This window comes from Sorex fumeus, unplaced genomic scaffold, assembly GCF_029834395.1.
Source record: "Sorex fumeus unplaced genomic scaffold, SorFum_2.1 ptg000086l, whole genome shotgun sequence".
Lineage (NCBI taxonomy): Eukaryota > Metazoa > Chordata > Mammalia > Eulipotyphla > Soricidae > Sorex > Sorex fumeus.
Window position 1 is genome coordinate 15,665,134 of NW_026606143.1, and position 13,518 is coordinate 15,678,651.

The 13,518-nt window shown below is 43.5% G+C and overlaps 1 protein-coding gene across 1 annotated transcript in view; it reads left to right on the forward strand.

The window, feature by feature from the left end:
• Window positions 1-3,554: 3,554 nt before the first annotated feature.
• Window positions 3,555-13,518, forward strand: part of TMEM47 (transmembrane protein 47) — a 31,381-nt gene continuing 21,417 nt past the window's right edge. The window contains exon 1 of the mRNA XM_056131170.1: window positions 3,555-4,079. Within this exon, the coding sequence (XP_055987145.1) occupies window positions 3,854-4,079 (226 nt within the window). The 5' untranslated portion in view covers window positions 3,555-3,853. The remainder of the gene's footprint in view (window positions 4,080-13,518) is intronic.

Genomic DNA, 13,518 nt, shown 5'->3' on the forward strand with positions numbered 1-13,518 from the left:
TATCTAAGAAGCGCAGGGAGCAAGCCCCAAGCACAGAGCTGGGAGGACCGCCCAGTTGATACAAAATGAAACAGACAAAAGTGTCTGCATAGCAATAAAAAGGATAAACAAAATAAAAAGGCAACCTAAGGAATGAGAGAAACTACTTCCAAACCACACATCTGATAAAGGATCACTTTCCAAAATATGTGAAGGGCTCTTATAGCTCAGTGGCTGAAACAAACGGAAAAGTTCAATTTAATTTAAAATGGACAAAAGATTTTGAATAGATGTTTCCCAAAGAAAACATGCTGATGGCCAACTAGTACATGAAAATAAAAATACTTGGCATCATTAACCATCAGGGAAATGCAATTCAAAAGCACAATAAGGTCCATTCCCTCCCACCTATTCGATGGCGAATATCAACAGGACAAGAAATAATAAGTGTTGTTGAAGATGTAGAGATAAGGGAACTATGGTGCTTGTTGGTGTATCCACTGTGGAAAAGAGTACAGGGGTATCTGAGGAAAAAAAAAAACAGGAGGATGAGAAAGATAATACACTGAGTGAGGCACTTTCCTTGTATGCAACTGACCTGGATTCAATCCATAGGACCCCATAAGTTCCCTCAAGCACTACCCAGCTCAGAGACAGAAGTGAGCCCTGAGCAGCAGTGAGTGTGACCCCAAATCAAACCTCAAAACAAAGCTCAAAAACAGAGAGCTAGTTCATTTGGCTGGGCTCATATTTTGCATACAAGATACCTAGGTTTGATCTTCAGTACCCAATGATCCTCTGAGCACCACCAGGCGTGTCTTCCAAGTAAAGCCAGGAGTAAGTCTGGAGCACCACCAGTATGCCCCCCCTAAAAAAATTAAAATGGGAAATACCAGGGGCGCTAGGAGCTGGCTTATGGATGAAAAATGACTGCCTTGCAAACATGAGACCACATGTTTAATCCCTGGGGCTACCCATATGTCCCAAGCTTGGTCTTGGCAGCTCTGCTGACTGTGATTCTTGGCAATAAGCTAGAATGTGCCATCTTTGGCTCATAGCCAAGTGTATGGAAACATTACAACTAAAAAAATTGTACAACCCTAGTGAGCAGTTCAACTGAAAAGAGCACAATGTCCAGGAGTGTGGCTCCCTGCCAACACACGTATGAACACTGCAGCACGCACTTGTGAGGAGGACATCAAGAATGCACTTGAATTCCAAAAATAAAGGCAAGTGATTCCCGGTGCAGATAACAACCAAATGTGCAAGCACCACAACCAGGCAGGTGCAATCACAACAACAAGAAGAGACGAAAAACCACCAGCCCACCCAGCAACTCCACCTGGGAAAACATTATCTGAAAACAAAACAAAGAACCAAAGCACTAACTCAAAAAAGTAGATGCATTCCCATGTTCAATGCAGCATGATCTGTAACAAACAAGATAGGAAGTAACCAAATGTCCACAGATGTATTGATGGAGAAAGAAAATGTGATGTAGAGGGCCAAGAGGCAGTACAGGGGGTAGGAAATTTGTCGCCCATGTAGCTAACTCAGGTTCAATCCCTGGCACAATTTACAGTCCCTGAAAGGGTTATGCCTGAGCACAAAGCCAGCAGTAAATCTTGTGCCCTGAGGCTGCCAGGTATGGTCCAAAACCAAGTAAATAATAACAACAAAAGAAAATGTGATGTAACATCTACAATGGAATATTAGTCAGCCTTAAAAAGAATAAAATCTTGCCATTTTGACAACATAGAATATAAGCACATGAAGCTACATGAAACAAATCAGAGAAAGAGAAATATATCAATGTCACCTCTATGTGGAATCTTAAAAACAAACCAAAATCAAGCTGGGAGATATAGAGAACAGACTAATGCCCAATGGAAAGTGGGCAGAATGGGTAAAAGGGATCCAAACATGCAAACTTCCTTTTATAAAAGAAGTAAATCGGGATAGAGAGATATGTCAGAGGGTAAGGCACATGCTTTGCAAACTGCTCACCCCAGTTCTGACACCTCATCCAATTCCCCAATTCCACCATGGCCGTGAGTGATGCCTGAGCACAGAGAAAGGAGGAATCCACGAGTACCCAGAGTTGTGCTCCAAATCTGCCAAATAAGTAAATAATGGGGATGTAATTTGTAGCATGGCAGCTGTAGCTAATGATATTTGTATATTGTTTCATAAGATAATTCTGACAAGTAAACAATTTTGTGCCATATTTGTGGTGATGGAAGCTACCTAGACTTCTTGTGATCATTTTACAATACAAACAAGACTAAATCATTATAGTCTACACCTAAAACCAGTATAATCTTATATGCCAATTATACCTCAAATCAAAGGAAAGAAATTGTTACCAAAACAAAGTATCAAATCTGGCAGCGTCAAGTGCAATGTTTCACTAAAGGCGAGAAGGCAATTTTTTCCATTCCCCAGATCTTAACAACTATTTGGTTTTCTTGCCAAATTCCACAGATGGTGACAGATCTGGGCACACCCACAACGACTGGGAAAGAAACAAGAGATCAATCGAGATCCCTAATCGGACAATCAGGGACTCAACTAGTCAATTATTGAGGTGCAATGGCATTTTCAAGAGGTTTCTATTCCTCACACACTAAGGGGAGGGCTTTCAGAATTTCCTAAGACCCAGGAGAATCCTGCACACAGATGTCCGCATTTGTAGGTGCCCGTGTGTGTGTGTATGTGTGTGTGTGTCTTTCCTAAACTAGGCCCAGGTTTCTGTCTTGCAGGGTCCAAGGTCGGTTGGGAATTCAGCTCCAACTTAGTGCAAAGGTGAATAAATAAAGGTTTTCGCCAACAGGCGAAGAGTACCAGCGGGGGAAGCAGGCTCACTTCACATAGTGCGGGCGCTCTGGGTCCCATTTTCGGCTGCTTAGGGATCGCCCTCCCTGGGCTATGGGCCAGGCAGGAAGCCCAGAGAATTACGAGTGGCCGCAGGCTGGAGGGGAGGGGCCGGGGGGCTAGGAAAAGTTAGGAAATCCGGGAAAATTCGGCTTTCCTGAGTAGGACGCCAGGTCTGGGGCGCCTTTGAAAAGAAAGGACCAAGTACCTATTGTCACTTTCTTCTTCTCTTTCTTCCCGATCCTCTGGGACTAGAAATTGGCGGGCGGGAGGCTTACATCACTGAAACGCACTGCGAGCCTCGCCGAGCTCTAAGCCACAGCCCAGGAAACCTAGGAATTCACAGCCAACGCCTTCGAGAAAAAAAAAATCCCCCCCAAAACGCCCCGCTTCGGCGAGCAAAGGAAATCCACGTGACTGAAGGGGGGTGGGGAGTGGGGGGAAGGTTCGGGGGGAGGGAAAGTCGACGACCTCCCTCCTCCCCCTCCCACCGTAAGGCCCCCGGGACCCAAGGGGCGGGGCCGGCGGGCTCCTGGGAGCCGGGGGCCGGGGTCGGGGGCTCCTCACCGGGCGGCGCGGGGGAGGAGGCGCTGGCCGACGCCCGGGTGCGGGGCTGCCTGCTCCGCCCAGCTCGGCGCCGCCTCCCGCAGCCCGGGGCGGGGCCGGGGCGGAGCCAGCCGGGCCGGGCCGGGGCGGAGCGGGCGCTCGGTAGAGCGCAGCGCGGGGCTCGGAGGCAACGGTCCGCGCTGGGATCCCGGAGGCTGCGGCTGCAGACGCCTCCAGCTCCCCTGTTTGGGATCGGCCGCCGCAGCGGATCCACCCCCCCAACACACACACACACACACACACACACACACACACACACACTCACACACTCACTCACTCACTGCGCCCGGCCCCGGGTGCGCGGATCCCGGAGGGGAGCGAGTTCCCGCGCGGGCGGCGACCCCCCAGAAGAGCTCCGGTGCCGGAGCCGCCTGGCGTCCTGGTCGTCCGGGGCATGGCTTCGGCGGGCAGCGGCATGGAGGAGGTGCGCGTCTCGGTGCTGACCCCGCTGAAGCTCGTCGGGCTCGTGTGCATCTTCCTGGCGCTGTGTCTCGACCTGGGCGCCGTGCTCAGTCCCGCCTGGGTCACGGCCGATCACCAGTACTACCTATCCCTGTGGGAGTCCTGCCGCAAGCCGGCCAGCTTGGACATCTGGCACTGCGAGTCCACGCTCAGCAGCGGTGAGGGCCCGTCGCGACCCCTGCCCCCCTCCCCCGCACCCCCCCATCCCGTCCTGGTCCCCTGAGTCCCCTACCCTGGCCCGGCCCCCTCTGTCCTGGCCCTTGGCGGGATCCTGGTGATCTCCATGCCTCTCCTCTTCCCAATCCTCCACCCCGAGCCTAGGCGCTGTCCCACGCCTTCTCACCTCCCTCAGTGGCCTTTGCTTGGGCTGTGGAGTAACACGTAAGCTATTTCGGGGAACTGTTACCATTTAAGGGGATAACCATGTGGGTCTGCTAAAAGATGCAACACCTTCCACTCCTTGTTTGAAAAGCAGCCAGCAAGAACGCCCCCAACTCCGGAGAGATGCCGCGGCGCTTTGCCCTGTCTTCACTCGGGCGTCCTCCCCTCTCCCTTCTCTCTCCCGGTGGAATTTGCCCGAGTTAATCTCAGAGTACCCACGTTTCTTTCTTCTCCCTATTCGACTCCACCTTCTCGCGGTCTCTCCAATAAGTTCTGGTTTAGATTCACTTTCCTAAAATGTTTAAGGAATACGGAGATTTGGGAGAGGGACAGAGTTTAATTTCCGTTTTTCTTCTTTTTATTTTTTTCCCCGTGACTCTTTCATTGATGTTGAGCTGCCCTTTGCCGTGCCAAAATACCTCTTCTCCCGACTTTTTTTTTTTTCAAATCCGTGTGTCACTCTGAGATGCTGGAAAGTCCGATTTTATTCAGATTTCCCTGGAATGTTAGAGAAGGTAGTCCCCGGGACTACAAGCCCCACGGAGCTGGGGGTGGGGGGTGGCGCTTTTATTGCTATGCTCTCTTCTAGACCCCTGGTTGCCTTCCACCGCGCCCCAGTTATGCTCATAGCAGCAATGTGGCAACTTCCAGTTTCTTGCTGCAAACGCTGTCCCCGTTATCCCAATTCTTCAGCTTCTGGCGTCGGTGCAGAGAAAGGAATTGCCCGTGATTTTTGCGCGCACACGCGCTCCCCTAAGAAACTCATTAAATTCCTTCGTGACAGTTTCATGTCTTCTCTGGGACTATTTATAAAGCTTTGCTGGAAACGTTTCAAGTTTCAACAAAGTTGAAACGGCACAAAACCCCCACAAAAATCTGAATTACTTTTTCCTTTGGTTTCTTGCCACAGGCGAGATTAATACTTGGTTAAGTTGCTTCCATAAACCTAATTTTCTGCTTACAAAAGACTTGTGCTTTGATTTAACCTCAGAATTCCCATTGAAGGGATTCCTCTTTGTTACTTAATTCACTGTGGAGGCGGCTGGTTGGCAGCGGGAGGTCAACATTTAGGTCTTTTAATTCTTTCAGGGTTGGTTGTTTACAACTAAAGATAAAATAAATCGGGAAAATGCCTTTCTTCTGTAACCCGGGGATCCAAATAAACTTTGGAGAAAATATCCCCCCCTCCATAGAAATGTAAATTTATGTAGGAATGCCAGCTTCTTCTTGTCTCCGTAGCAACGTGAATCTTTTGCCCCTTTCTCTGTCTGCTGAAATAATAGCCCCACGCTAGCATAAAGACTTTTCTGATAGGATCGGGAAACGCACTTTAACTCCCATTTTCTTTTCAGCCCCATATACGGTTCTCTTGGCCAGGAATGTAGTGACGGAGAAGCAGGTCGAGAGTTTGTAGTGTGGTCTGCAGTGTTTGCTAATCTTTGCTTACTTGTCTCTGCATCCTTTTATCCCTGCTCCTCGCCACCCTCAGGGCAGAAAACCAGAAAACCCGGCGGCGTGTGTGTGTGGGGGGGGCGGGGGGGGGGGCGGGGTGTTGGGAGCGGGGAACGGACCCAAGCTTAGTGCAAATATAGCGGTGGTAATAGGATTCTGAAAGGTGAAGCTTAGAGGCGGGTACACTTTCTGTCTGAGGGTTTTTTTTTTTTACCCCTCCCTAGTCCCCTTAGGTTATCCTCTGGCGCCAACCCAAACCCCAACATTTATTTCTCTTCGGGTGCCTGAAATCATCTTGGTTTTCAAAATAGTTTTTGTCAAATGCCCCTTTCCCCGCCCAGAGCAGTTTGTAAGCTCCGGCGGAGCCCGGAGTAGAGTGGGGATTGTGGGAGGCTCTCAGAACTAGTTCTGGACTTTGTTTCAATTGAGGAGTAGCAATTCCTTTCCCTCCTTCTCTCCCAGGTGGAGGGGTGTTTTATTTTGGCGGGGGGTGCGGGAGGATGTTTCGTCTCCCCACTTTGCAAAATGTGCTTTCGGCAAACGTGCCTGGGACTTAAAGCCGCGATTCGCCCTGCCCCCCGCCCCCCTTCCAGTGTTTGGAAATGAAGGGGGGGGGGGGGAGGAGGACGCTTGAATTGAAACCAGCAATGCCTTTTCTTGCCTGTTTCAAAGGGCTGGCAGCCATTCTCAGTCTATTTGCTTTGTGGAGTAGCAGAAAGCAGGGAGGGAAATGTCTACTCTGAAGATCTGAAAAGGAAAAGATCCACTTCATTGTCTCTTGAAATGAATTAACTCGGGAGAAACCACCAAGGACAGTTTTACTGAAGGCCCTTCACCAGGACCTTCAGGGCTTAATTAAAAACCGTTTTCTTAATTAGAATTAAAAGTGCCGTGAAGAGGCAAGCTTGTATGTGCAGAGGGAAATTTCAGGAATGTTTCTGTTGACAATATGTCCTACTTAGGCCCAGTTCCTACTGGAACTTTCCCCTCAGCCAGGATTTTTAAAGTAGCTCTTTCTCTGTGGTCCCAAGGATGCATCGTTTGCTGCTTATAACCTGTTTTATGGGTTCTCACTGAAAGCAGAACCATGCCTTTTGTGTCCTGGTGTATTGAAGGTTGTATCAGCACTTCAGGAACCAGTGACTGAGTCAACCAAAATGCTTTGCTCCTGAGTTCCAATTCAGTGCATGGGCAACACAGTCCAGGCATTCATCCTGAGCAATAACTTCCAAAAAGACAAAGGAGAACCGGCTAATTGGCTGTCACTCTCAGTGGAAAGGGGGGGGGGAGACATTTAGTAAAGTGTGCTTGTTAAGAAGTTTAGAATACTCACACCCATTGCCTGTTGGCCAGAGAATATCTTTCTAAGGAGTTTTCTTCAGAACAGATTTTGGCAGTCTTTTAAATTAGTCATAAACCTTATAAATGATAGTGATAGTCTTTCGCTTAGTCACATTCAGTTCGCATAACTTTTTTGAGAATATAGTTGTCTGGGTTTCACAGCCAAAGCAATTACAGGCGATTCCATATGCAGATCAGGTTACAAGTGTCCATAGATTGCTGAGAGGCCAAATTTGGCATCGCCTGGGCTGTGGGGTGATTTCCCATTTCTTCTGTAAAATGTATACATATGCAGTTATTTTATATAAAGCATATTTCTTTTTTCATGTGTATGATTTATTGACTAAGCAAAAAAGCAAGGATGTGCAGATGGTCAAATGAACACATTTCAGAGAGTGATTGCAATGAGGATATATAAACAGCCCATTTACCCGTCGTTCCAGTCATAGAATTTATCCTTCTTTTCTATCCACAAATCACTCTATCAGATGCTTAGTGCTTTTTTCAAGGAATATTGTTAACATCATTTTTGCACTACCCTAAAAATAACTGCATTTGTAACATGATTCCCTGGCATTTTTGAAGTGGTACTGCACTGTAGGCTAATTCTAGGTGAAAGATATTATTTTCAGTTGACAAGAGGTTCTTTAAAGAGTGCCTTATATGTAATGTGTAACTTCCTTTAAACTGTAATATAAAACTACACTTTAAAAGGTGTTACAAAAAACCTGTTTTGGGTGGTACTTGAAGATAAACTGAACTATGGAACATTGACAACTCATAAATATTGTGAGAGTAATTCTGCCTTTAAAAGTGTATCATTGATACATGCTTTGAATCTAGATCTTAATTGGGAAATGGGGTGTCATTGCTTTGGGGAAGATTTCAGTTTGTTGCTTGAAATGAATTGTTATTGATGGGTGTTTACAAAAAGCTCAGTAAGCCTGAAAGTCTCTATAGTTATACCTTTTTCTATCTTCTTGCAAAAGAGCACAAGGAGAACAAATGCAGTTTTTCTTCTACCTATACAGCATAGATATTTGGAATGTGAACAAAGAATAACATTTAGCGCTAAAACTTCCTTAATTAACCATCAGAGAAAACCAAGTGTAACTTGTTTCAGGATCTTTGTGCTCATTTTCTTTTAACAACTCCTAAGTTTTTCCGGCTTCCCTATATTGATTTTTACAAAGGGCATTTTCATTTCTGTGCAAATATATTTCCCCTTTTCCTCACAATTATAAAAGATTTTTAGTTGCTGAGGGACCTTGTAGATCAAGTTTTGAGGTTTTTTTTTGGGGGGGTGAGTTGTGGAACTTGATGAAAGTGTGAAAATCTTTCATAAAATGATTTTAAGAAATAAAAAGCAAAAGTATATCTTGGGCAATAAATTTGCCTGCTTTCAGGAATACATCTTGGGAGTTTCCCTTAAGTTTCTGTTTAATAGTGACACCACCTTGAGAGACCATAGAAACATCTAGTGCTATTGTATATATTTAAGAAAAAGATGTCTTAGCTTCAAAACAAATCCCTGGAATATATCACTTATATGAGTAAGCTACCACAGACTTATTTATGAACTATGGTAAATTATAATAAAATCCTTCCTGGAGGGAGGGCAAGGTAGTGATGTGAACACTTTTGAGGCTTTGGATTCTCCCTGGATTTGACCATTTACCAATAATGTGACTTCATACAACACATATCTCTGAATAATTTTTCATAATCACTAAGAATATGGAAATACCTGTTTATTAACAGTGTATTTCTTCTTTTGCTATGCATTCAGAAGACAAATCCAAAGTGACGTTTTCCAGTAATTGAGACTTTCCCCCCTTAGGTATCACACTTTTGCTTTTTGTTGAATAATGAAGTATTAGGTTATAGCTTGCAAATTTAAATTTTTAGATGCATTACCTAGCATTTAGCAATGCTTTCGATAGATTGTACAAAACTATTAATTAACACTTGTTTAGTACTATTACAGACCATGTATTTTGACTGTACCCTGTGTATATAAGCTCATGTTTCTAATATTATGCATACATATTATTAAAGGCCAGTGATTTTCCTAAATTTACCAAGTTATCATTCTGTAATAGAGGTGAGTTTTTAACCAACAGTGTTGCAGTTACTAATGCAGGCTGTGGCACCAAAGATTTCCATTAAAAGAATAAAACTTAAGGCCAGAGAGATGGTACCAGGATTGAGGCACTTGCCGTGCATGTGACCAGCCCTGATTTGATCCCCAGGACTGCATATGATCCCTGAGAACAGAGCCAGGAGTAAACCCTGAGCACTGCTGGGTGTAGCCCTCCCCCCTCACCCAGCCCAAAATAACAAAACTCTCTGGAAATAGAAGCATCCAAGTTCCCAAAAAGCCAGGAGGGGAAAAGTAGATAATTTTTGTTACAACTACCACCTTTGTTACTGTTCTGAGATTTCGATAGATTAATGATCCACATCCTACAGAAATATCACAGGTATTAAGATTGCCTTTTCAAAATATATGTTAAAGAAAAAGATGCTGCAAAATATAGAATCCGGAACCACAGTGTCACACATTCTCCCTATATAAAAGGGTCACCCACAAAAGAACTCAAATGTTCAATCAAGGATTTCTTTGTCTTTTTCTTTGTTTGTTTGTTCTTGTTTCCTGGTCACCCATGTGGGTTGCACTCAAAGATCAATCCTGGCAGGGCTCAGGAGACTATTCATGGTGCTGAGGAAGGAACTCTGGTCAGCTGTATGCCAGGCAAGGACTCTACTTGCTGGACTATCTCTGCAGCCCCAAAGGGAGTTTTACTGCTGTGTGGTGTAAGTTGGAAGTTGCTCATCAAAATGCTGCCATGGTATTACGTGAATGAAACCTCGAGTCTGTTTGCAGCATTACTAGGTGGATGACTTAAAGAGAGACACCTCTGTCCACACTTTGCACACATAGCCAAGGAATTCATTTCATTGACACGTAGTCATTGATTTCCTAGAAGGGATCCCATCTAAAAATGCTTGCTCACAGGGAACTGGCAGGAGCACTAGCTTGCCAATTCTGTCCCTCCATGTTTACTATGGGGGTGTCTTAATTCTGCTCGTGGGTGCTCTCTTGGCATGCTTCTGGCTATTCTCGGGTTATTATTAGTTATTATTATTAAAGCTGTTGGCAGAATGCAGTAGCTTTTTCAATGGCTAAAGGGAGGTCACCCATATCTAGTCCTGGCATGGGATTTCTTCTTCTTCCTGTCTTTATAAACAAGCTTATTTACCAAATTGTAGCTTTTGATTTCTTCCAAAAACTGAATAAGGAGCAGCGGTTAAATAAGCCATGCTCATCACAGCCTATAGAAATACTATGGAACAATACCAGTGGCCCTTAAGTAATACTGCCAAATGCTAATGGAAGCTTTTTAAATAGTACACCATAAGAAACTGCAGTCTTTAGCAGCAATGGTTTCTTTCTTTCTTTTGGTCTAAATACCAAAGGTATGCTTTAATAATAGGGCTTTTTGCTAATCACTGTGTACATTGAGGGATGATAACGTATATTGTGGTGTTTAGATGATAAATTGCATCTCTACCAGATTTTCTAAGATTATGTTGGAGGAACTAAAATGTCCATCTTATTTGTTAAAAAAAAATAATAAAAAAGCACAGTTTTCTAACATTAAAACAAAACTACTCAAAAGAACAGAATTGCCCTGGACTGAAAATTATTAATCCTTCTGACACTTTTGGACAACCAGAACTTTCCAAACATGTAGAAAAATTAACCTGCACTTTGATCCTTAGAATTGCATCACTTTCTCAGATGGTTATCTGCAGTCATTTATCAGAGTATCACCATACTTTCATTAGTAGATCTAAAGAGTCTAAGGACTGATCCGGTGAAATAGCTCAAAAGTTTGAGTGCATACTTTATGTGAAGAAGGCCTAGGTTTGATCCTGTACCACATGGCCCCTGGTGCTGGAGCAATAGCCCAGTTGGTAGGGCGTTTGCCTTACACGCAGCCAATATGGCTGACCCGAGTTCGATTCCTCCGCCCCCCTTGGAGAGCCCTGCAAGCTACCGAGAGTATCTCGCCGGCACAGTAAAGCTTGGCAAGCTTCCCGTGACGTATTCGATATGCCAGACACAGTAACAAGGCTCACTATGTTACTGGGCCCGCTCGAGCAAAATCGATGAACAACGGGAGGACCGTGACCATGACCACATGGCTCGAGGCACGAATCTCAGAGCGATCCCTGAGCACCAAGCCAGGAGTAGCCTCTGAGCCCAACTGGGGGTGGCCCCCAAGTAAAAACAAAATGTAGCTCTCTAAAGTTTAATGTTATCAGCTTGTTTAAAATGGCTGTCTATATTGAAGAAGTGTAAAACTATACTCCTAAAACAAACAGTATTATAAATAAGTGATATACCTATTTTTTTTTAAAAAAAGACATTCCATATCCTACCCCAAATCAAATACAGTAGGTGCTTTCTTAATAATCCACATTGTGTAGTGCAGTACACATAAGTTTCCATATTTTTGTTCCTTTTAAAAAGACACAGTTGTCTTTCAATATTTGCACAATAAAGAATGTTAGTTTAGGTATTAGTTATTTGGGAAAAGGTGGTCATTTTTAACTATGGGAATTAGAATCTGAATTCTTTTGACTGTCTTTATTTGTGTCTCTGTCTCATGAAGTAGTGGAAAATGAATGCCACACTGACGGATTTAGGTCAGAATGCAACTTAGCCAAGAAAACAAAGTTTAAATTCCCTCAGTAATGGTTTCAGTTTTCCACTTCATTTGCCACATGCAGACTAACTTGAAAAAGTTAAGTATGTCATTTGAGAGCTGAAGAGATGGTTCCACAGGGCTGGAGTGCAGCCGTTGCTTGCAGGAGTCCCAAGTTTGATCCCTCCCCAGCACTGCATGGTCCCCTGAACATCACTGGCTGTGCCTTGTCTCCCCCACCCCAATAGCAAAGCAAAATCTCTTCTGAAAATAAAGCATTCAGTACTTAAGGAAGTATCTTATTGCTTTAGTCTATAGCTACTTTCTTTTTTTGTCCACCGTTAATAACTTAAAACAGCAGCACCATTTTGGTTCATTGTTCATATATAAAGACACAGCCTTTCTTTCAGACTGAGATGTATGCAGCTGTAATCTCAGTTGAAATTCTTAAATTACACTTGATGGGAAGAACTAAATGCCATAATCTCTGTCAGTGTGAGCTAGGTGGGGAAGAGACATGGGTCTTCTGTGAAAAGATGGATATTGAGGGAATGTTAGTTGGAGATGTAACTGGAACTGAGCGTTCTCTCTCCTTGCAGATGATTCACCCCAGTATTTCCAATTCCCGGTGACTGAATCACCTAGTTAGCATTCTGGGTTCTCATCGATGTAACGAAAACAAAGTTAAACATGTTGCTCTAGATTTGTTCCACGTGTGAATAAATGCATTTGAAAAAACTGAATGTTGTTGGGGATAAAACTCGGGGATGTCTCTAAGAAGAACTGCATGCATCAAGTAAAAAACTCTTCGAGGTTAAATAGTGATTTTCTTTGATTGATCAAAGTTGCATCAAAATAAAATCCCAAGGTGAAATGTCAATACTTTAATTTTTGAGAGCATTATAGGAAATTGAGACTTGTGCATTCAAGACATTAAAATATATCTAGGGTAATACTATGCACCCAAATGATGGGGTTGAAGTTATGAAGTTAAAAATCTGTTTCTTCATATTTTTTGTAGTCATATAGAACTTATTATTCTTAGGAGGGACAATTGTTTACTCGGGGATTTGTACATACAGTAGAAATAATCTCAACATATAAATAGAACGTACAGAAACAAAGAAATTAACTAGTGTTTGACAAGCTAAAGATTTTGAAATAAGATGGATAGAGGAAACTTATACTGACCTTGGCTCAAAGGTGTGGAAAATGAATCATCATTAATATTTTTTCCTTTCCTGAAAATTGGAAATAAAATTTGACCATGAAGTCTCTAAGGAAATGTGAATCCTTCAGTTTAGCAGTTAGAATATGACCCATAATGCACTGGCAATTTCAAACTAGTCTCATAGTTAAGACTGCTAAAGTAACTCAGTACAATTCTGCAGAATACTAAAACATTCATGGACAGGAGAACCTCACACCAGCTAATAAAAATACTTTGAAAGAGAACTGGAATTTAGTTCCTGAATTGTATATTAATGTTGGACTTAGAGTTATACCGTAAGTTCTGCCCAATTTTTATTTTGTAATTGCAAAGGAAATATATAACATTATATGTATATGCAATATATATATATATATATATATATATGTTTCTGTTTTACTTAGTAGGAAAGCACTAGTAGCTCCTCACTTATTATAAGCCCTGGGTACAGTTCCAATGCTTCTTGTGTGTGTATTTGGGTCAGTTTTGCCAAAATAC